The sequence below is a fragment of the Lagopus muta genome, chromosome 23 (assembly GCF_023343835.1).
Source record: "Lagopus muta isolate bLagMut1 chromosome 23, bLagMut1 primary, whole genome shotgun sequence".
Taxonomy (NCBI): Eukaryota; Metazoa; Chordata; class Aves; order Galliformes; family Phasianidae; genus Lagopus; species Lagopus muta.
This window is the reverse complement of record NC_064455.1, coordinates 4,714,991-4,736,691: the sequence shown is the minus strand read 5'-3', so window position 1 is coordinate 4,736,691 and position 21,701 is coordinate 4,714,991. Positions and strand designations below refer to the sequence as shown.

The 21,701-nt window shown below is 51.2% G+C and overlaps 3 protein-coding genes across 7 annotated transcripts; all 3 read right to left on the bottom strand.

Annotated features, from left to right (window-relative positions):
* Positions 1 to 1,158: 1,158 nt before the first annotated feature.
* LOC125683970 (platelet-activating factor receptor-like) lies at positions 1,159 to 2,181 on the bottom strand. Its single transcript, XM_048925557.1, has one exon. It carries the CDS (start codon positions 2,179 to 2,181, stop codon positions 1,159 to 1,161), a length of 1,023 nt encoding a protein of 340 aa, XP_048781514.1.
* Positions 2,182 to 3,775: 1,594 nt separating this feature from the next.
* TMEM35B (transmembrane protein 35B) lies at positions 3,776 to 4,638 on the bottom strand. Its single transcript, XM_048968927.1, has 3 exons — positions 4,512 to 4,638; positions 4,245 to 4,425; positions 3,776 to 4,146 (listed from the first exon to the last, which is right to left on the bottom strand). Exons 1-3 carry the CDS (start codon positions 4,617 to 4,619, stop codon positions 4,016 to 4,018), a joined length of 420 nt encoding a protein of 139 aa, XP_048824884.1. The 5' UTR covers positions 4,620 to 4,638; the 3' UTR covers positions 3,776 to 4,015.
* A 2,562-nt stretch (positions 4,639 to 7,200) lies between these two features.
* Positions 7,201 to 21,666, bottom strand: SFPQ (splicing factor proline and glutamine rich). Of its 5 annotated transcripts, XR_007380967.1 has the most exons (12): positions 20,914 to 21,666; positions 20,522 to 20,710; positions 20,125 to 20,426; positions 19,911 to 20,006; positions 18,540 to 18,736; positions 18,222 to 18,306; positions 17,870 to 17,987; positions 17,606 to 17,654; positions 17,405 to 17,526; positions 8,454 to 8,498; positions 8,163 to 8,235; positions 7,201 to 7,284 (listed from the first exon to the last, which is right to left on the bottom strand). XR_007380967.1 is itself a non-coding variant. In XM_048968746.1 (11 exons), the coding sequence occupies exons 1-10, from the start codon at positions 21,559 to 21,561 to the stop codon at positions 8,478 to 8,480; spliced, it is 1,827 nt and encodes a 608-aa protein (XP_048824703.1). In that variant the 5' UTR covers positions 21,562 to 21,666; the 3' UTR covers positions 7,291 to 8,235; positions 8,454 to 8,477. The 5 variants fall into 5 exon arrangements, 3 of the variants coding, with proteins under 3 accessions (XP_048824703.1, XP_048824701.1, XP_048824704.1); XM_048968746.1 differs by lacking the exon at positions 7,201 to 7,284 and having other exon boundaries at positions 7,291 to 8,235; XR_007380968.1 differs by lacking the exons at positions 17,405 to 17,526; positions 17,606 to 17,654 and having other exon boundaries at positions 7,206 to 7,284.
* Positions 21,667 to 21,701: the final 35 nt, after the last annotated feature.

The following is a 21,701-nucleotide window of genomic DNA, read 5'->3' as shown; positions in this document are numbered from 1 at the left end:
TGCCGACCTCCTCACGAAGTTACATAAAACAATTAAAATTTCATGCGTGCTCCTGAAGGCGAATAACGGGGCTGCCGATGGGGCTGGGTCACGGCACGGCGTGGGGCACGGGCGCGAGTGGGCCGTGCTGAGATGCAGCAGCACAGCGTGCAGAGCTGCGGGCACAGCACGGCGCCCAGCCGCATCCCGGCCCCTTGCGGATGTTCCTGCCTCGGTTTGCGGCACGTGGAAATCCCCCCCGCCGCAGCGCAGTGCCCTCATCCATGCGGCGCAGCCCCTCTGCCCCCAGCAGCGTCCCCAGAGGGATGTGAGGGGAGCAAGACACAGGTTTTGGGGGTGCCGGACGGCGCGGCTGGGGGCCGAGGCCATGCTGTAGCAGCGGGACCCCGCGCAGCCCCTCTCCCCCCGCCCGCTGCTTTACGTCCTCCCAAAGCATCGACCGTGCCGAGAGCCCTGCCAGGGGGCTGAGACCCCCAGGTGTGGGGCAACCTGTGCCATCGTCTCCCCCCATCCCCTCCATCATCCTCCCGCTCCCCCCGGAGCCCCCCCCGGCCGCAGGGCAGCGCCCACCGTTCACGTTCGCGCGGTGCCGGGGATGCGGGGCTGAGGCGGCGACAGAACGAAACGGGGCTGGAAAACACCACCCGCCTCCCCCGCAACGCCACGGCCCCGCACCGCCTCTGCCGCTCGAGGGCTCCCCGGGGAGAGGAGACGGCGCGGGGGGGTTCGAGGCCCACGGGTGGGAACGGGGGGGGGGGCCGGGGCTGCCCGTGCCCGGCTGCGTCCCGGCGTTCGGCAAAGAGAGGCGGGCAGCTGTCGGCTCATTCCTTTTTAATCCGGCCGAGGAGTGACGCCGAGGGCACGGAGAGGGACGGGGCTTTGCGTGGCCCCACCGGGAGGCCCCAACTCAAAGCGGTGCAGTAAATTCAGCGGTGCACATCCCCGAGGGACCCCCAGGAGGGGATGGAACCCTCGGACTTTGCTCCCCACTGTGGCTCGTGGCTGCTGGGGATGGCAGCGCTGTGCTGTGCACATGTGAGAAGGGAACCACGCGCCCACACTGCGTGGGGATGCGCTGAGAGCACAACGGGGGCGGATGGAGATGGGGGCGTGAGGTGAGAAGCCCCCGAGGAACGGAGCCCCTCAACCCCCCCGGCCCTATGTGGAGGTGAAGGAGATGGCACGGCCACCGGGAGCCGAGCCATGGGGGGCAGATGGGGACAGCGGGAGGCAATGAGCGGCTGCACGCAGCGTCCTTCCCAGGTCGGCACGGAAGCGTCGGATGCAGAAGCAGTAGACAAGGGGGTCGAGGCAGCTGTTGAGGCTGAGCAGAGCCACGCTCAGCACGTGCAGCACATCCAGGGCGGCCGGGGGCCCACAGGGCGGCGTCGGGGGCCGACTGCCCACCCAGGGAGCCAGCATCAGGTGATAAGGAGCCACGCACACCGCAAACACCAGCAGCATCCCCAGCACCATGGCGCGGGCCTGCTGCCGGTGCGACCCCGAGGAGGGGACGGCGGTGTCGGACAGCGAGCGGGCGATGGAGGCATAAGCACCCAGCACCACCACGAAGGCGACGGCAAAGAAAGCCACCATGGCATAGGCATAGGCCCGCTGCCGCGCGTGCTGCTCGAAGCAGGCGGTGGCTCCGGCACGCGCCGGTGAGGTTTGCCGGGCGCTGAGGGCGGGTGCAGCACAGCCCAGACCCAGCAGCCACGCCGCACCGCACGCCAACGCCGCCCCACGGCGCCCCACCAACGGCAGCACCCGGCGCACTGCGCTGAGCCGATCCACGCTGATGAGCGCCATGAAGGTGACGGCACTGTAAGTCGCCAGGTAATAGGCGGCGCCGGCCAGGCGGCACGCGGCCTCTGGCAGCATCCAATCCCCCCCGGCCAGGTAATAAGGGATCCAGAGAGGCAGCGTGAGGTTGAAGAGGATGTCGGCCAGGGTCAGGTTGATGAGGTAGATGCGGACGGCTTTGCGCACTTTGCCGCGCTGCAGGAAGACCAGCAGGGCCGCCAGGTTGCCCGGCAGCCCCACGCACAGCACCAGGCAATACACGATGGGCAGCAGCACAAACTGCACCGGGTCGCTGGGCACGCACGTGGCCGGCGCTGAGATGTTCATCCCAGGGTCCTGCAGAGATGGAATCCAGCACAGGGCTTGGCTTGGCTCCATAGAGACGCTCTTCCCACCCCCCCCACCCCCCCCCTGGGCCCCCATCCGCACAGCCGGCACGGCGCACTCTGAGAGCGGCAGGCACAGCTGTGCTGTGGCCATGGGGCTGAGCTGCAGATGGCGGCACCCGGAGGTGCTGTACTGGCTCCAGCTCAGTGCTGTGGGGTGTAACGCTGACCCCCCTGCTCTGCCGTGCCCCCATCGCCCCACATCCCACCCAGAAGTCAGCACACAGGGGAGCACATGATGGGGAGAGGTCGCAGCATGGGGCAGTTTGTAGCCCCAGCCCTGCAGGGCTCCCCCAGCACTGTGCACCCACGGATTCATCGCCGTTCTCCAGTTCTGGGCATGGAAAACCTCTCTGTTGTAATCCCCATAGCACAGAGCTGCAGCAATTTCACCTCTCATCACAGCTGCCCACACCTCAGCGATGGCTCTGAGTCACCCAGCGGGCGGCTCTCAGCACAGCAGGGCCAGACTCAGTGCAGCATCCAACACTGTATCAATGCAGGGCTCATCTAGTGGGCCTGAGCTGCCTTGCAGACCCCCAGATCCCTTAACAATCCCCATTTCTTTTCCCTTTTACTGGCAAATAGGGGATGCACCCACCCAGCCCTGCACCCCACACTCAGGGCACGGTCCCAAGCTCCATCCCATCCCTGCTCAGCAGGATGCTGCAGTCACACTGAGCTGATTGCTTACCACGCGTCCCCTCCAGCTGCTCTGAGTTGTCTGGCAGAGCTGGGCTGCAGGGAGCTTTAAATGCTCCGGGTGGGCTGGGAGTGCTTCATTTCCACCCCTATAGAAGTGAGTGCAGCCAGAGAGAGGAGGCACCTGTGTGTGTTTGTAATGGGGGAGGCCACGCTGGAGCCATGCTAAGACCCCCGCGCCAGTGTGGGCTGGGGAGAACGGGGGGGAACCTCCAGGCCCATTTCCCAGGCCCCACATGAAAGCAGCAGAGGTCAAATTTCTGCACTCAACAGCTGGGGGGAAGGAGGGGGAGGAGGGGGCAACCAAATGGGATCAAAGCCGGAATCTGCCTCTTTGTGCCTTCATTTGCTTCAAAGGGGGATTCAGTGGGAGTAGTGCCCCCGGTCCCCCCAGCACCACAAAGAGGAGGCAGCCCCCTCCCTGCTGCCTCACACAGCAATGCTTGGGTGCTGTTTTGGGTCAGGATCCCCCACTGGAGGTGCTGTGATCAGTTTGCCCCAAACGTGTCCCAGCCTCTTTGATGGTTGATGCGCAGGGTTCCAATGTGACCTCGGGGTTGTGCCCAGCTCTCACCACAGGGCACTGAATGCATCCTGGAGGGCAGATGTGCCCTGACAGAGCAGGGTGCTCAAGAAGCTCTGCTGAAATAGGGTGGGGTTGGGGACACGGCTGCTGTCCCACCTGGATGTGCAGTGAGCAGCCGGGCGCAATGTGGGGTCACCACAGGGCTCCCATCCCATGCAGACGCTGCCCCTGCATGACACCCACATTGCCATCATCCCCAGGCGCTGCTCCAGCAGCCCAGCACCCCCTGCCACACCTCAGGGACCCCCCAGTCCTGCAGCTCAGCGTGGAGAGAGGCAGAAACGGAGGAGGCAAAGCATGAAAAAAACAGAGGCTTTATTCCAAAAAACCACAACCCGCCCCCCCCAGGAGCCCAGCGCCAGCCCAGCACCGCAGTGATGGCAGTGCCACGGTCACCATCCATCCCGCAGCCGGGACAGCACACAGCAGCGCGGTCACATCGCTCCACAGCAAGCAGAGCCACCGCTAAAACCTCCCCGACGGCACCGAACGGCCGCGGCCTCCCGTCACAGCACCGCCGTCTTCGCTCCGTCCCGGCTCATTCTGCCTTGGCCTTGGCAGGCGCTGCGTGCCCTCGGACGTTGAGCAGCAGCAGCAGCCCGAGGCACAGCGTGGCGGGGGCACACATGGCCAGCGGCTCCCGCAGCGCCAGCAGCGTGTAGATGGCACCTGGGGGGGCACGGGACGCTGGCACGGGGCGAAGGGCGGCGGAGGGCATCCCCGACACCCCCCCCCCCGCCCCCCCCCCCCCGCCGGCTCTCACGCACCGATCATGACGACGCTAAGCACGAAGTTGCTGATCTCCTGCAGCAGCTGCGGCCCGAAGGCGAGGAGCAGCCCGGCCACCGCCTCCACCGCACCGACGGCCGTCAGGTAGGAGCCGGGAGAGGGGGAGAAGCCGAAGTCCCTGAGGGGGAACACCTCCGCGAATCGCACGAACTGCTCCTGCTGGAGGGCGCAGCGCAGGGCACGGCTCCGGCATCGCTGCCCACGCGGAGCTCCGTGCGGCGCGGCGCCCCCCGGGACCCCCTCACCATATGGCGGTGCGAGTCGGCCGAGAGCCGCTCCGAGAGCTTCACGGAGCCCGCGAGCAGGAAGAAGAGCCCTAGGAGAACGCGAAGAGCCCGGAACGCCGCCGCCATGGCCGGGATGGGGCGGGGATGGGGCGGTGCGGAGCGGATCGGGACGGCCCTTCCGGCTGCTGCCGTCCTCCGGCCGCTGCCATCCCTGCCCCTATCCGTGCTCCTATCCCTGCCCGCAGCTCGGGATGCAGCGGTGCCGGTGCCGAGCCGCTGCTGGCATTGTTGCTCCCTGCCCTGCTGGAGCACCGACCGATGGCAGCACGCAGCTCTGGCGGCCCGCGAGAAAGGGGAAAGAAAAGAGCCGGCCCTCCCTGCAACGCTGGGGTCGGCAGCTCCAGGCCCCGCACGCGCGGCAGTGCTTCATTAAGTGCAGAAAGGATCCAGCGCTTCTGCAGGGACACACAGGAGCGAGCTGCGGGAGAGCAGCGCGGAGAGGAAGGAATTTTCCCTTTGCTTGCGAAAAACGCCTTCCTTCAGCAGGGCTGAGGCACAGATGGGAGCCGGCTGCAGTTTTTTTGTGCAGAAGAGCAAAATCATTGCAGCGTCTGTTTGCTTCCCTCTGCTCCCCGGGCCCGGCAGTGCGCTGTGCTGGGAGCGGAGCAGCGCTGCCCCTCGGCTGCGCGTCATCGCCGCAATGACTCAGAGCTCAGCAATAAATAACAGCGCCCCGCGCAGCCCTGACCTCACGGGAAGCAGCTGCGGACAAAACGCGGCTCCTTCTTCCACCGAACCCCTCGTCCAGCCCCACCTGGGATCCCGCTGTCTTTAGATTCAAGGACCCCCTTCTAGGAGTCGTTCATCGTTTGTCGGGCCTTAAAGGAATCGTCCCCATTCAGCACAAGGCCAGACAGCAGCAGCTGCCCCAGGCGCGTTCGTTCTGCATCTCACCGCCCCATCCTCCTCCCAGCAGCAGCCAGCAATCCCAGCCCCAACTGCTCCCAGCACAGCCCCCCGTCCAGCACGGACCCCAACACCACAGGCGCCCACCCTCCATCCCACGCTTTGCACATAGAGTTGATCAGGCTGATGAAACAGCAGAACCGACGCCTCAGCTCCAGCAGGCAGGGAACAACAAGCAGCTGCTGGCACAGCGTGCGCTGATGGAAACGCAGCGCGAGTCGTGGCTCAGGTGGCAGAAGGGCAACAGGGAGAGAAAAAATGAGGGCTTTGTGCAGCCCTCCAAAGCACATCCATCAATTTCCAATATAAAAAGCACTGTTTGCTTATAAAAGGTGTGGGAGGTGAAGAGAGATGTGAATGCTGATGTCACTGAGGGGGAACAGAATTAGGGCAAGTTAGTGGAAAACAGCAGGATTTGAGGGGAAAAAAGGCTGCGTGAGAGAACAGCAGCCATGGAGACAAGACAGCAGTGCAGTTCATGCTCTTTGAAGCAGCAGTGGTTGGAACAGTGACGTTTGAGCCATTGCAGAGCAGCTCTCAGGGCTGAGGGCCTTCCCCCCTCTCGTGCTGCCCTGCCAGCAGGGGGATGAGCAGCACGATGCACGGCTGGCCCAGGCTGACCAAAGGGACGCCCCCCAGCATGCGGTGCTCTGCTGGGCAGTAAACACGAGGGAAGCCTGGCGGTGCTGCCTGCACAGCAGATGCTGCACTTGATCCCAAGGGCAGGAGGCGCTCAGCCCCAGTGCTGCAACACCACGAGGAGCCACCTCTGCAGGTAAGGCAGCTCCAGTTCTCTCCTCAGGCTTCCTCCTCCTCAGTTAGAACTGAAGTCTAAATTAAGAGGTGAGTAGTTTAACTTTCTGAACATCACACAGTACTGATGAATCTAATTAGCAGAACCTAATCACCAAATTCGTCTGCTAACAGCACGTAACGCAGCACCACTGCACCTCCTGCAGTCACTGCACTGCAGTTCAGGAACCACAGAACCTCTCCTGGAAATCTGACAGCTGTCAGTAATGCAGAGATGTCAAAAACACCAACAAATCCTTCACCTCACTGCACCAAGAAGTGAAACACAACAGCTCACGGCTCCAGCGCAGCGCCAACCTTCCCCAGTGCAATTATGCAGAGTGGCTTTAATGCATCACACCTGTCCTATCCAAGGAAAACAATTTGAACCATGGAAACTCATGCTTTAAGAGCAGAAAAAAGCACTGCTCTGGTTTTCAGGGAACTCCAACCCTGGCATCCAGCTTTAACTGCTGCAGTCATTGAGTAAATGATGACAAACCAATCGAGCAATGTGCAAACACTGAGAAATCCAACAGGTACACAGAGCCCTGCAGATGGGGATGGAATGGGTGGAACTTCCAGCATCAACTCAAGTGCCTCAGGGGAAAGAATCCAGGAAAAAAATCAAGCTAGTCATTGTCACAAAAGCCCACAGGGCTGCACGCTGGTCAGGAAGCACAGCTACCCCACAGCTGGCGTAGGTCAACTGGCAGAACAAGGCCAGGGCAAGGGCACAGCAGGTGAAAACAGACACATCCCAGCCCTCAGCTCAGGGCGGTCGCCTCGTGTGTTTGCCACGTGAAGCCCAGTGCCTGAACCCCTTCCTCACCCAATGCTCAAAGCACATCCTGCATTCCCCTCCCACAGGCTCGCACTGCAGGCAGTTACTCAACACAGAACGTAACGGCTCACCTGCTGAATGCACTCCACAACAAAACAAGGCAGCATTAAGAAAATTCAAATACTTTATTTTTAAAAACTCCTGGAACGTTCCTGGCTCCTCTTCACTGCATTTGGGCTTCATCTTCTTCTGCAAGTACAAAGCGTGCCGTTAGCCAGAACATAGAAATCACCACCAGAAATCACAAGCAGCCACACAGAAAGGGAATCAGTGCATCACGAAGGAAGGTCATGCACCTGACAGACTCTCTCTAGAATCTTAAGGTCTCTTGTTAGGCTTGAGGTGAAATGAACAGCATCCACATTGTCCTCTACTTCAAACTTAAAAGATCTGAAGTGGCTTCGTGCTTCACTACCCAAGAAACAAGAGCAGCAGTGACAAGTCACACTGGATTCAATCAGTTCACTGATTGAATCTCATCACCTTCATGACTTGCAGGGTGAGCTGCAGCACGTCTGGGTTGTCACTTACCCCTCCCTCGTGTTACAGAACTTTGCATGTTGCTCTCCACTCAAGATTTAAACAAATCTGCAGCTCCCCTTGTAGTTTAAGTAGCAAATTAGAGGGAAGATGTCATTAATTCCAGCTCTACAAGTTACTTTATTTCCCTAAACCACTACCTGCTCCTTCTCGTTAAGTTCAGTGTTCATTAACTATTTCAAAAACACAGCTTTTGTAGCAACTTTAACACTTAATTATCTGCTTCATTGCTCTCCTCCTTTGCTGACAATCACTGCACCCCATTCCCAGCCCATCCACTTCAGCCTCAATCTTAGGCATGATCATTTCCTGCCCTGACCACCTGCAGTGTTCAGAAAACGGTTTTGCGTGATGCTGCATGGCTGAAAAGCCTAAACCAACAGTTATACCTTGGCTCTACGAAAGAAATACAGCTTTTATATAAAAATGAGATCAATCACAGAAGCTTCAGGCAGGAATTACCCCACACACCCCCTCGCGATGTGCTGCTCTAACAGATCAGCAGCCTAAGGGCATTCTCTACTTACTTGTTGCCTTGTTCCCTTGCTCCACTCACATCACGGGACATCACGCTGCATGTGCTCATGCTCAGCTCCTGAACTAGAAAAATCATCACAGCTTTTATCAACAGCAGGTCTGCAATCTGTCGTACAAACAGAAAGGTGTTTCTGCTCCCAAGTGCCAAACCCAGGTCACAGCCCCACAGCAGCACACCAAGTCCCACATCTCACACACTTGCTGCTTGTTTCCCACTGACTGCACACCAGCTGCCCATTTTGTTATTCCTCCCATTCAGAACAGGACAGGGCTGTGCTTACCTCTCATGGATGAGCACCCCTGTTTCACTCAGCTCGCATCTTCACCTAAAGGATAACAAGTGAAGTTATTACAATAACATACAGAAACTTCTAACCATTTCAAAGCTAACTTAAAAAGCAAAGATTTCAGATACGTGGACTGATTAGTTATGAAGGGGAATTTACAAACTATTCCAAAATATTAAATGGAAGAATAAGGGGCAGAAATAGGCTAGCCTAAGCACTTGTAAAGAAGTGAAGGAAAATGCATGTAGTTGACTGAAGAACTGCACCTTGTCAGAGCACAAACCGTAAATCACCAGTCTGAGTACAATGTGGTTTGATTGCAGCCAGAGGTATACTATCCCTTATGTGAAGGCATTAAGGATTCCAATCAAGCTACTTCTTCTATTTGAGCCTAGTTTGTCTCCTGTACAATGCCCTCTTCCTTCTGCTTCGTGAAGGAGTGCAGTGCCCCTTATTCCTAGCAGCCCCCAGTTCAATAGTCCTAGAAGTGCTTCAGAAGCCAAAGGAAGACACTAGAGATTAGCACTGGAAGTCTACTGCTTTTATTCTAAGCGACAGCTTCTTCCCTTCTGACCTCCCCCCCCTTTTACTTACAGCTTAATTGAGGGCAAACTTCAATGGTTAGCAACTAGGGATGTAGCAGTACAAGGTTCTGTGCACACCTCAAGCTGGGAGGCAAATCCCAATGCTCACAGTGGGATTTGACCAGGTAGGGAAAAGTTCAAGTTTAGTCTCCAACCCACCACCTGGGTTTTATCATGGCCCTCGGGAGCAGAAAGAGAGTATGCACATTTTGTTTTCTATGCCATAGCAACAAACACCATGCATAAGGGATACTATATCTTTGTGCATCCTTTTAACACTCCAGATTCACTTCCATAGCCACACTCCTCCCAGCCCTCCCAGTTAGCTCTTCAGTACTGGTGCTCAGAAGCAACATTTATAGAGATGGGGTTTCACAGACCACTGCGGGATTGCACAGCCAAGTCCTAACATGTCAATCATTACCTAGCAGCAATGACAGAAGTGGGAGAAGGCCAATCCTCCCTTTTTTCCTTTTCCAGTAAGTAGCTATTTAAGAGCCCCACTAGCTGGTATGGAGAGAGAAATCTGAAGCTAATTAGCCGATTCCAAACTTCCTAGTAGTGGAAGAAGCCAAGTAATTAGTCAGAGCAGCAATACTTTTTATGCATCCTTTCTAACGAGCTTAGCCTTATTTAACGTGATGGAACAGAACACTGGCCTTCCTGATCATGTCACTGCAGCTGGCAATGATTAACAGAGACATGCAACCCCATTACTGCTGAAGTCCTAAAACTACTCACAGGCCTCAGTGTTTAGCTATGGGGAAAACTGCAAGCAAATCAACACTTTGGATGCTTAATGTTACAGTAAAGCCCCCATACACGCTATGCTGTGCTCTCCTGACAGCACCAGAATCTGGCCTGAGGGCCTAACAGGTACGCATATGTATTCTGACACCACACTTCTGAGCTTCAGATGATCTTTTTGAGAAAAAGTGTGTTTCACACCAAGATAGAAAACCAAGATGAAACACAATGCAAGCACTTCAATGCCATTGGTTGGTACGCGCTTGTTACAGACTGGCTTTTCAGTTATCTACCACACCGAGTTTCATTACTGCAGGCAGTCAGAGCTGGTATGAGACCTATGGTTCAGTCACAGGTTGCTTGCTCCAAGAGTGTCAAAACCCTACCAAGTTTAAGTATGTAGAATAGAGCAGATGTGCCCAAAACCCCTCCACGACATTCCTGCAGGTAAAGTCAAGTGTCCAGAGCACACTGGAAATACTACTTCCATCTGAGCATCGGTTTAAAGATTAACAGTTCCGGTTTACTACATGACAGCATGCACACTGTCAGCAGTTTTGCTGCTGAATTCCAGTCCCAGGTTTAGAGTAAGCCATCACCAAAAAAAAAAATAAATAAATAAAAATCAAACTGACTTTGTGACAAACTGTGTCCCTGTTTGGTCAGATTTGAGCTACACTCACTGTGCTCTAAGCAAAGGCCTAGCATTGCAGTCTTGAGATGTAAGGTGCAGCTGGCTGCTTTCAGAGGAACACTGTAAGCTAACTACAGCAGGGCAAGGCTGACCAGCAGACTGCGTGTTGGACAGCAAGAGTATTTTCTTGAACATAACACAGATTGGTCCAAAATACCAGAAACGAGTATGCAAAGCAGAACTTTGCAGATCAAGCAGGAAAACACATCACAGCACCTCTGAAAAAGCTGATCAGACGAGCCAGGTCGTGTGCTGAAACAAGGGACCTTGAAATTCAGGTTCAAGAACTCATGCAAAAGAGCTGGAGATCAGCATGTCTGGATGTCTGGAAACGTAAACACGTTAATCCTGAAAAGCTACATTCAGCATTTCTATTAATGAAGAGTTTAGAATCACATCCTCGAGACAGATGAGAAATGAAGATGAGCATCACGCTACCAAGATGACTGAGAGGCAGAAGTATAGAATCTCACCGCTGTCCAAGGCAGAGAAATGTACTTTGTTTGCCAATCGAGGGTTAATTAAAGACAACTGAGATGTCCAATAAGCTCTACTGAAATTTTACAGGGCTATTCACTCAAGCAGTCATATGTATGTCCTGAGAAGCATTCCCAATCCATCCTGAAGCTGACCACGTTACTGAGCTTTGGCTACCAGTTCACACAGGGCTACAGCAGCGATTACTGACACATTTCCTACCGAGCCAAGACTCTACATCAAGGGATGCATTGCAAATGGGCCACTGTCACTGCAGAAAGTTTGAACGGCCCTGTTCTATGCACTGAGAGCACTGGGTTGACTTGTTCACTGAGTGCAAGACCACGCTCCCTCTTCCCCACAGAGCTCCTCCAAGAACATCTTCGTCACACCGTAACTGAGAGAAATGCACACAGGCCGAGCCACACGTACAAAGGAATCGGGTCTGAAAGCACTTTGCTAAGAACCACAGTAAGTCGTTGCCTACTGGCTTTGAACAAGGCAGAAGCTTAAAACCGAAAACCACGCAGCTTTGATGCAAGCTTATCATACAGGTATGAAGAGTGCTGCACTGTAATTCCACAGTCAGAAGTGTGATGTCAGAATACCCACAGTATAAGATTACATAGAAAGTCACCAAGTTATATTATATTGCTTGTTACCTACCTGTATGCAGTCGGCAATGAGAATCTTGGAGCAAGCAGGAATACTACATCCGGGTCCTAATGTCCATTGCCATTTGTGGTACTACGTTCCTCACAGTTATGAACTGCAGAAATGCTGGCTAAGTGCAGTTATGTAGCAGGCCACTAGTTTTAAGTGTAAATTGCAGTCTCAGAAACTCCAGCAAAAGCTTGCTGCCACAATAAATGGTTGCCAAGGAGAAGCCAAGAATTTTTCTACCACAAAAATACCACAAAATCTCAAAAGCAGTTTCAGGTTCTCATCAGCTGTATACATGATTAGTGTAACGTGTCTACACCAGAAGATGGGATCATTCTCTATTCATTTGAGAAAGTGTGAAGATATGAAGATACCAGTTTCTACATGCTGCAGTTTTTAGATATCAAGTGTCAAAAAGGGCTCAAATTTTGTTAAAACAAAGCTAAATTGCAACAGCCAATGTCCTCCAAGTCCAGTACAAAAATAGGTTATGCAAGGCAGACCCAGCCAGGAACAGGTCTGACCAACCAAGCACTTTTCTTAGTTGTTTTCATGATTCAGTTACATCGATCTGATTTGCTGAAAAAAGTCCAAAACCTCATCAAACAGATCAAAGGAACATGAGCTTCTCACCTCCCACGTTTCATAACTTGATCACGTTTTAACATTGACATGTTTGCCAGCTTTTAAGACACTACCTTTAAAAGGTCTTGAAGTGAAGTTGGCTATTTAATTGTCATGCCTGTTGAATACGTGCAACTCAAAGCAGAGCTCATTTTAGAGATTCTGCTTATGCAGCTACAACCAAGCCAGATTTAGCCGAGCTTTCAGATCTTTTGAAAACTGCCAAATCCTCTCCATATATTTACTATAGTCATTGTTTTTGCAACTCATCTATGCTACCAGCAGTAGCTTATGTACAAAACAGGGTACCAAAAGACCACCTCTGTAAGGTACAAGGACATCAGCATCCTCCACTCTTCAGTTACAGAGCTACAAAAGAACGTACTTTAGGATATGCACCAGCATCTCTTTAATAAAGAATGACATGTCATCTGAAAAATAAACTGAAAACATTAATTTCATGTTTGCGTTCAGAATTCCCCAGCTCAGACACCTTCCGTTTTTGTGGGTGTCCCACGAACACCCTGCAGAAAACACAGGCATTATTTAGTTCTCCTTGAAGCAAATTGCAGTGGGACTGCTGGTTTTAAGCTCAATATCCAACACAAGTACTCCCAGATACCTGGTCTGCAGTGCAGGAACTGCCAGTTCAGAGCTTCCTGAGTAACAATTCATTGTCTTAGCACGTTATCAATCTCCAAACTTTTCTGGGAAGATAAAAAGCATTCACCAAACCAGCTGAGTCACTATTTGGTGCACTGAATGTTGCAGTCAGTGTTACCTGGGACCAGTATTTCACAACATGCCACTTTGGTCATTTAAGGGGTATCAGCACTTACAGGGAGCACTTCACGAGCGATCATCTGCACTCTAAGATACTGCACATCTGACACTGAACTTTTAACCACAGAGAATTTAGCACAGAATTTAGAGTTAGCCAATGCTCAGCACGAGGAGTGGAAAGATCACTGTTAAGATTGAAACTACTTACAGAACGCTCAGTAGTTGGGGAATTGCATGAAGGTACAGCCAGCTACGTCTACCTACTGTGTGCTAAGCAGGTTCATGTATCCTGCATTAACACCAAGGCATTTTATGCTGGGAAGTCGTGTTCCCAGCTTATCTGGTACAATGTAATAATAAGCAAAGCAACTACCTTGAGTCCAGAATGCTTTGAAATTCTCCTGAGGGGAGTTAATGAAATTAACAGCAAGCTAACGAATTCATCAGATCTACAAAACAGCCTTGAAGGGAATTTATTTGTACGGTGCAGCATTAACTCCAGATTTAGATACTGCTTTTGATGCATTACCTCTACACATCAATAATAACAATAGCCATCGTGCAAGAATGCTCATTTCTCTGTATTTTACATACAGGCTTTTATGATTTATCCAGCAGCTACAAGATTCAGGACTAGTTCCTGCAGCCCCCATAATACAATTGAATTCTGAGCTATGCAAATTAGTCCACTCAATTAGCACGAGGACATAAGCAAGTTACAAGTATGAATTAGCAGGTTCTCCCCTAATCACTTGAGCAGCACTTCTGGGTTGTTTTTTTTGCCAAGCAGTTTCAGGCAGGTACACAATACGGAGCAAGGCCAGATCCTGCAATCTCAAACAGCTTAAGAGCATATAAATATCTCATTAATAACCCGTAAGTTAGGGAGTCAGTCAATACAAGTCTTTCTATGGATTTATTTTAAAATAACCATTGCTAGTCTTCTGCTTAAAGCCTTTAGAAAGTATCAAGCAGTAACTGCCAAGGTGGTAAGTGCAACCATCCCACCACCCGTCATCCAGAGCTAAGGTAAGAAATGCTTTACATACTGCATTGCTTGCAGCGTAGCTTTCGTTACCGTTATCTGACAGCATCTGCAAGATTTTGAGTTGCTTTCTTATTGCAGCCCAACGTTCAAAAATCTGCACCTACTGGGCAGTTAAAGCTATCTGTCCCAGTCTTAGGCTAGAGGCTTCAATGGAAGAGATCTCAGCTCTTCACTACAGTTCCACACCCTGGGCCTAGTTGGATCTCTATGGCAAGACTCTCAGTTTACTGCTGAAGGTGTGGTTATATTATATTTAGCCTCTTAATTTAACCATGAATGGCAAGAAGAGTTACTGCATTTAGTTTTCTATTTATTTGAAGCACAGTAAAAAAAAGTTGGTACACTTTGGGAATTCAGTGGCACAACGTACACTGCCATCAAGTTAGGGACGTTATACATCAAAAAAACAGCTAAACTTGTTTTGAAACACTGCATTACATAATTAAGTTGTACTTGCCCAAACAGACCACTTACAAATATTAGGTCAGTAAGTTTCTAACATCCATAAAAACGTAGCTTTCTTACTAAAATGCAAGAATTAAAAAGTTGGTGTCTAAACAAGACAGACAAAACAAACTGGAATGAAACTACAGGTCACATCTAAAATCGGGGCTTTTTGTTTGGGCCTTCGTATTCTTCTCTCCCTCTACCATATCCTGTTGGTGTTCCAGGCCCCATTCCTCTAGGACCCTGGCCACCCACGGGCCCCGCACCTCCCTGCCCAAAGCGTTCAGGACGCTATTGGAACAGAATTAACAGTTCATTATATGTAGTTGATGTCCATGTGTGTTAAGTATATATTTTTAGAAGGTTCCGCAGTCAAGGTTCGTCGATACAATCACCATTGAGCCGATCCACAGGTACCGGGAACATAGAAAGGAAAAAAGGGTAATTTAAAAATTAGTTTATTGTAATACATGCCTTGAGGTATGTTCCCACTTGATGCATTCTCATACATCTGTTACAAAGAACAGATCCTCCCTGCAGTGCTAGAAATGTAAGCATTAGTGCAGATGTGAATTAACAACTTTTCACAATGAGCTCTAGCAATTTTCAACCAAGTTAATGCAAACAGCTTGCAAACTTCTCACCTTTAGTGCGATAAAAGCTTAGATTACATCACTGTCATTTCCAAACAAGCCTAGCCAGAGAGAGCTTCTTCAGTTCACTGAAGTACGAGCTGACATTCATGAAATGTCACTGTAAACAGAATGCCTACTCACCAGTTAATGGCATGTGCTGCAATAGAGCCCATGTGCTTTTCAAGATGGGGTTAAGACTACGGTCTGCTGACTAAACTGTAGAGGCCTTAGGCAGTAATCAAAACTGATAGTGAGCGCTACTGGATTACAAGAAGAAAAAAAAATGTGAAAAAGCTCATGACCAGTGATTTACCTAACCAACGCAACTGCTCCATCAAAAGACTTGCTTCTGTTCCATCCCACACACTCCGAAACTGCTGCTGTATGTGCAGTGTGTGTTCAGAGAACCACAACTGACTCCGTTTCAGGTCAGAACTATGCACAAAGGGTTGTGTGCATCCAGTCAATAGATCCCTTCCCACCCCACCTTCATCACAAGCTCCTGGAAAAATTCACAGCTTCAGTGTTGAAAGGCTTCACACCAAGATGTAAAAGCTAAATTACCCTGCAATAAAGCAGAGACTTCAGATATTCTTGCTAGCACCTCCCATTGCACGTACTTCATTCAGTTACTGTAACAGTAGTTGTGATCAGTATTCAATGTACAGAACTGCCAAATTTTAACAAAAAGCTCTCGACCTTGGTCTCAAGCACAGTTTTCTGCTACCAAGTAACAGAACAATGCTGGGCTGTTTGTTACAAAAGGTACCTGCAACTGAAAACTCAGACCCCGCTTCTCAAAGTCAGTTTCACTCCTCCCAAGGAAAGTTATGTCAAATGCTAACAAATCTTTTTCCTGCCTACTTTGTGGCAGCTGAAGTCTACCTCCTCTCCCTCACGAAGATGTCAGCCCAGTAACTGTGACAGCACTGTGTGGCAGAGATCCCCCATCCTAAGAAACTCAAGGCCATCTCCCTGTCACACGTTTTCAGGTATTACACTCGTTCAGCATGCACCTGTACCGGGAATTTCAAGAGGAGAAAAATACTCACAGCATTTACCACAGACTGCCTAACTATTTGCTGGAAGCTTAAGAGCTGCCTAAAGGTATCAGTAGACTACAGGTACATTAAGGCCACCAGCACTGTCTGCTGAATCGTTGCGGCTCTGCAGAGTTATGGTTTCTAAGACACAGTTCCCATCAAAACAGAAGATATTTGATAAGCTGTTATGGTAGCTCACAAAGTTAAGCCAGAGGCCTAAACCCACCCAAAAATCATTTCGTTCAGCTTGTGCAACACAGTACACCCTGTAAGAGGAGGGTGAAAGCACGCTAGTATCACCACCTCAACCAACAGCTTTCCATTATACCCAGTAAGCATTTCTTTAACCTGGATCAGCATTGCTTCAGTGTGATAACACCAAGCAGGCTCAAAGCCCATCCACACATATAGTGTGCCAAAAATAGTGCAGCTTGGAACCATACCTCGGAGCACGAGATATGCAGCAGCCTTAACAAACTCTACCTACAGTCATCCCCAACAAAGAGAAAGCAACAAGAACAGGCTATCATTTCATTCCCTTGTGTATCAGGAACCACAAAATGGCTACAGTCAGACCACTGGAACGTGCCCTAAGTCTTGAAAAAAAAAGACAGCAATCCTGCTTTTCTATAGCAAACATCAGCATGTAGAGTAAGTGATATGCTGCTCCCATTATTTAAGTTAATCTGCTACTTAAGAGACGTTGGCAGATTTCTGAATTAACAGCATATCTCTAACAGCATGCATCAATTCTACCAAGGCTTGGAAGGGCCAAAATAAATGCAATGTTCAACTGTGGAAAGGAGAACGATCATCTCACTTGCCCATACAGAAGGTCACATTACTCAACAGCTGCTACTGTTATTTGAATTCTGAAAATTTTCGTATTCTCTAGAATTTATAAAAATCCTTCCAAGCCTAACTGTGATGCAGAATTTCTCAAGTCCAATAAGGTCAGAGTTAATTGCAAATATGCTTAACAGCACATTTGAATTCAGTTACAAACAACTTCCAACTGCGTAAACTACCGTAATGGTTAACTAAACTAGCACTACATAATGCCAAACTACTCCTCCATGTTAAACACCTGACGAGAAAGTCAGCAGTTAACAGTGAAATTTACACAACCGAACACAGAACTTCATTTCCAACTGCAACTTTTCTCTTGTGCTAAACTAAAGCCATCACAGGATACGTTACCATGTCACTTCCCATCATAGAACCACTCATGGCTGCTTGGCCAACTCCTGGATTAGCTTCATAACCTATGCCGCCTCCACCTCCAAGAGGTGGAAATTTCTGGGCTGCAGAAGCATAAGGATCTAAGAAAGAGAAATATATAATCATATTCTGACAATTTCTGAGGTAGCCACATTAAGTAATCATTTAAAAATTCTTTACCTCCCATGTTCATTGTGGTGGCACCACCCATTCTCATGTCTCTCTCCCTCTGCATAGAAGAAACAACTTTTAGCACAGAAGCTACGACTGAGACCCAGCCTCTCAGGAGACAAAGCGTGCGCACAGCCAACTACTACCACCTCAATTACACAAAGACACCACCTCTAACCTCAAGGAAGCAGAACACGACCTCAACAACATGCAAGAACTCTGGAAATCTCTGAGCACGGTCATCAATCCAGGAAACAGAGCAGTTTCACTTACGGGATCCATATAACCCATTCTACTGTAATTCTCTTCCCTCTGCCTTCTCATCTGTTCTTCCATCTCTCGCTGACGGATCATCATCTCCTCCTCCCGTCTGCGACGCTCCTCCTCCTGCCTGATCAACCCAGAGCAGATTATTAAACCACAGCAGTCACACACAGCAGACATCAGCCCCACATATGAGCAGTTTCAGTTAATGATTACGCTTCAGAAAAAAAACAATCAAGGAAAAAAAACCTTGAACTGCTGTTCAACTTCTCATCTACAAACTGAGTTTCTTGAAGAAAGTTTTCACAAATCAACCATTAAAAAACGTACAACTGAAAAATCCTGTAAAAGCCAGACCAACCTGAGCTGAATTTCCTTGCGTTTCTGCATTTCCTGATTATGGAGTTCTTCCATACGTCTCAGTTCCTCCTGACGCCTCATAAGGTCTGCAGAAACCAAGTCTGTCAGCACGAGCTCCACAAACTCAGATTTAAATTCAGATTTGAATTAGAGTAACATCAATTCTACTACTGCAGACACCACACAGCACTGGTCTTAATCATACTTTTAGGTCAGACTGAGGAAGCGCACTTATTTGAGCCGTTAGCAAGTTAGGCACTGAAGGCAGCATTCAGAGCAAGAACAAGCATGAGGAGACAAAGAATTCGGAGCCCATTACCTTGACGCAAGAGGTTTGCCTGATGCTCATGATAAGCATCTTCCATCTCACTCTCGAGTTTGTCCTTGGCATCTTTCATGTTTTTTGCCACTTGTTCTCTCTGTTGTTTTTCCATTTCATCTAAAGATTTCCATCTCTGGGAATATTCAAACTCAAAACTGCCAGGCTGAGCAAAACGGGGAGGAGTTTCTCTTTCCCTGCAGAAAGGAAGATGCTCAGCCAGGCTGCACAAGCCTCAAAAATGAAGGTCAACAAAAAAATCACTGGCACCACAGCCAAGCACAAGGAAACAAAGGAAACCGCGAATCACCTCAACAACGTGATTAAAGATTGCTTGGACAGAATCAAAACCATACAGCATTTTATGGATTTAAACAGCAGCATTTAAGTTAACTCAAGAACTACACCAAAGGCAAACACAGAGCGTCTCCTGCACCATCACATCCAAGCAAATTGTTCTGCTTCCTGTTCTACTGCATGTTTACCCTGCAGCTTCCTCATCAGAACCCTCCTCTGCAGGCAAATGCCAGATGCAAAATCCAAAACTAAGACGAGCCCTTTGCCCATATGCAGACAGCTGCTGAAAAAGCCCCTGAGCACGGAGTTTCCAGAGCTGACTTACCAGAGTACTGTGCTAAAGCAGAGTAATATTTACTTTAAGCTAGCCTTCAAAACATCTGAGAGCTGACAGCTTATGCTGACAAAGCAGCTGAAGTTAAGAGACGCAATAGTTAATGGAAAAAATAGAAAAGTTGAAGAACTTTTCACATATTACCAATTCTAAGTACTTTTAAGGTCTCAGGAAAAACACTACACAGGTCTGCACTCTTTACAGGAACATGGTTACTAAGGTGCTTGAAGTCTTTGACCAAAACAAGTGATTTCAAACACTTTCTCATGTAACACCCATAAGGCCTTCTCCATCCACTCCTTTTTGCAGCCTGAAAAGCACAGTTCTACAACAAACAGGCTTACATGCACAGGTCCTAACCTAAAACTCATCTACCAACTCTCATGCACAGTGGTCTCCTGGTAAGGCAAGTCCATACATTTGGTAACCGTGTAGCAACCTGAGATTTTACTTTGTTTCTCAAAGTAATAATTCCAACACATTTATTTCCCAACGGAACACCAACATAAGTCTCACCACTACAATTATCAACAACAGAACAAGCTGTAACAGCTGACACCCGATTTCTGAGCTGCGCAATTACACTCCTACATTTAGCCCCAAAATCTGTTATCAGGCTGATATTTATGCACCATTTGTGATACTCAGAGCCAGGTTCTGAAAACCACCCTAACTCTTACACAGTCAGTGACCATACTAGGTTATCTGCAGACTCATTATAGCAAAAAGAGCGTGCCTACTTTTGGTACATCGGGTTCTTCTGAGCAAGCTTTTCTGGAAGACCATCTTCATCATCCAGTTGCTCCAACGGTTCCACAATTACTGGCCTAGGGGTGCTAAATACAAAATACACACGCTTTACATTTCTATATCGATCCTTGTTCTCATATAACAGAAGGAACTGACAGTTTTACTCCGCTTCGAACTAAAAACCCTGAGAAGCAAAATACTTACGTCGTCAACAAGAACACTCCCTCAGTACACCGTTCAAACGCTTTTCTGGCAGCTGGCTTTGACGCAAACTCAACAATGCCTTTTCCCGTTGATCTACCTCGATCATCTACAATCACAACAGCTCTCTCCACCGGACCGAACTGGGAGAAAGCTTCCTCCAGTAACTCGTTGGACACGTAAGGAGAAAGGTTACGCACTGACAGTGCGGCGGCGTGCGTGGCAAAGCGAACGCGGAGCTGCCGGCCCCGCATGGGGGTGTCGTCCAGTTCTGCCTTGGCGATTTCTGCCAGAGCTCTAGATTCCTGGGGGAAGTTTAAAACCCAGTTTTAGGAAATCGGGTTATAAGCCGCTACCTGCGAGATTTTTTAGGAGACGAGCAGACGGTACGAATGCCTACCAACTTAATGAAGCCAAAGCCTTTTCCTTTGTTGATAAAAACCTCTCCCGGCTCCCCGTATTTGGCAAACAACCTTTTAAAGTCTTCATCCGTTATATCGGCGGGCAAATTCCCAACAAACAAACGGCACCTCTGAGTGTAAGTCTTCTCCCCGGGCCTCCTCAGCAGTGAGAGGTTTGCCTTAAAGCCCTACGAAGAAGCAGAGCACATGGAGCCGGCGCCGCAAAGCCGCGGTCGGATCCGAGCGCCGCCGCCGCCCCCCCCCCGCGCAGCCCGGACCCCCGCCCCGCGCTCCTCCCCTCAAGATGGCGGCGGGAGCGCGCGGATCTCCGTACCCGGCAGCAGCCGCCGCCATCTTGTGGCTGGGAAAGGGGGAGGGGGCCGTGACTCACCTCGTCCGAAAGCTTGTCGCCGCCGGCCGGGCCCTGCTGCGAGGAGAGACTCTGCTGTCCCTGGTGCTGCTGCCCCCGGCCCCTCGGCTCCCCGCCCGGCCCGCCGCGGTGGCCCGGCCCGCCCTTGTGAGGCCCGCCCGGCCCCTGCTGCGGCCCGCCTGGCCCCTTGGGCCCGCCGCCGGGCGACTGTCCTTGTCCTTTCTTAGGGCCGCCGGCCGGGGTGGGGCTGGGGCTCGGCTTGGGCTGCGGCTGCTGCTGCCCCCCGGGGCCGGAGGGCGCGGAGGAGGGCGCGGAGCCCTGGGCCTGCTGCTGCGGCGGCTGCCCCGCGGGCAGGGCGGACGGAGGAGGCGCCCCGGGGCCGGACTGGCTGCCGGCGGGGCCCGCCGTGGTGGCGGAGGACGAAGAGGACGAGGACGGCGGAGCGGAGGTCGACGCCGGAGGCTTGGGCGGTTCAGACTTCGGGCCTCCGCCCGGCGGGCCGCCGGGGCCCTGCGGGCCGCCCCCCATAGGCCCGCGGTTCTGGCCCATGCCCATGCCGGGCGGCGGAGAGCGGAAATCGTGGTTGGGGCCGCCGCGGCCACCGCCGCCGCCGCGCCGATGGAAGCCCCCTCCGCCGCCTCCACGGCTACGGAACCGATCCCGCGACATGATGGTGGTGGGGAAGGCGGAGAAAGAGAGGCGCGCCGTCTGCCGCTGCTGCTCCTCAGAGCCCGCTGCTCAAAATGGCGGCGAACTAAAGGGCCTCGCCGCCGCCTTTGTCCGTCCGTAATATACCTTCCCCGCCCCCG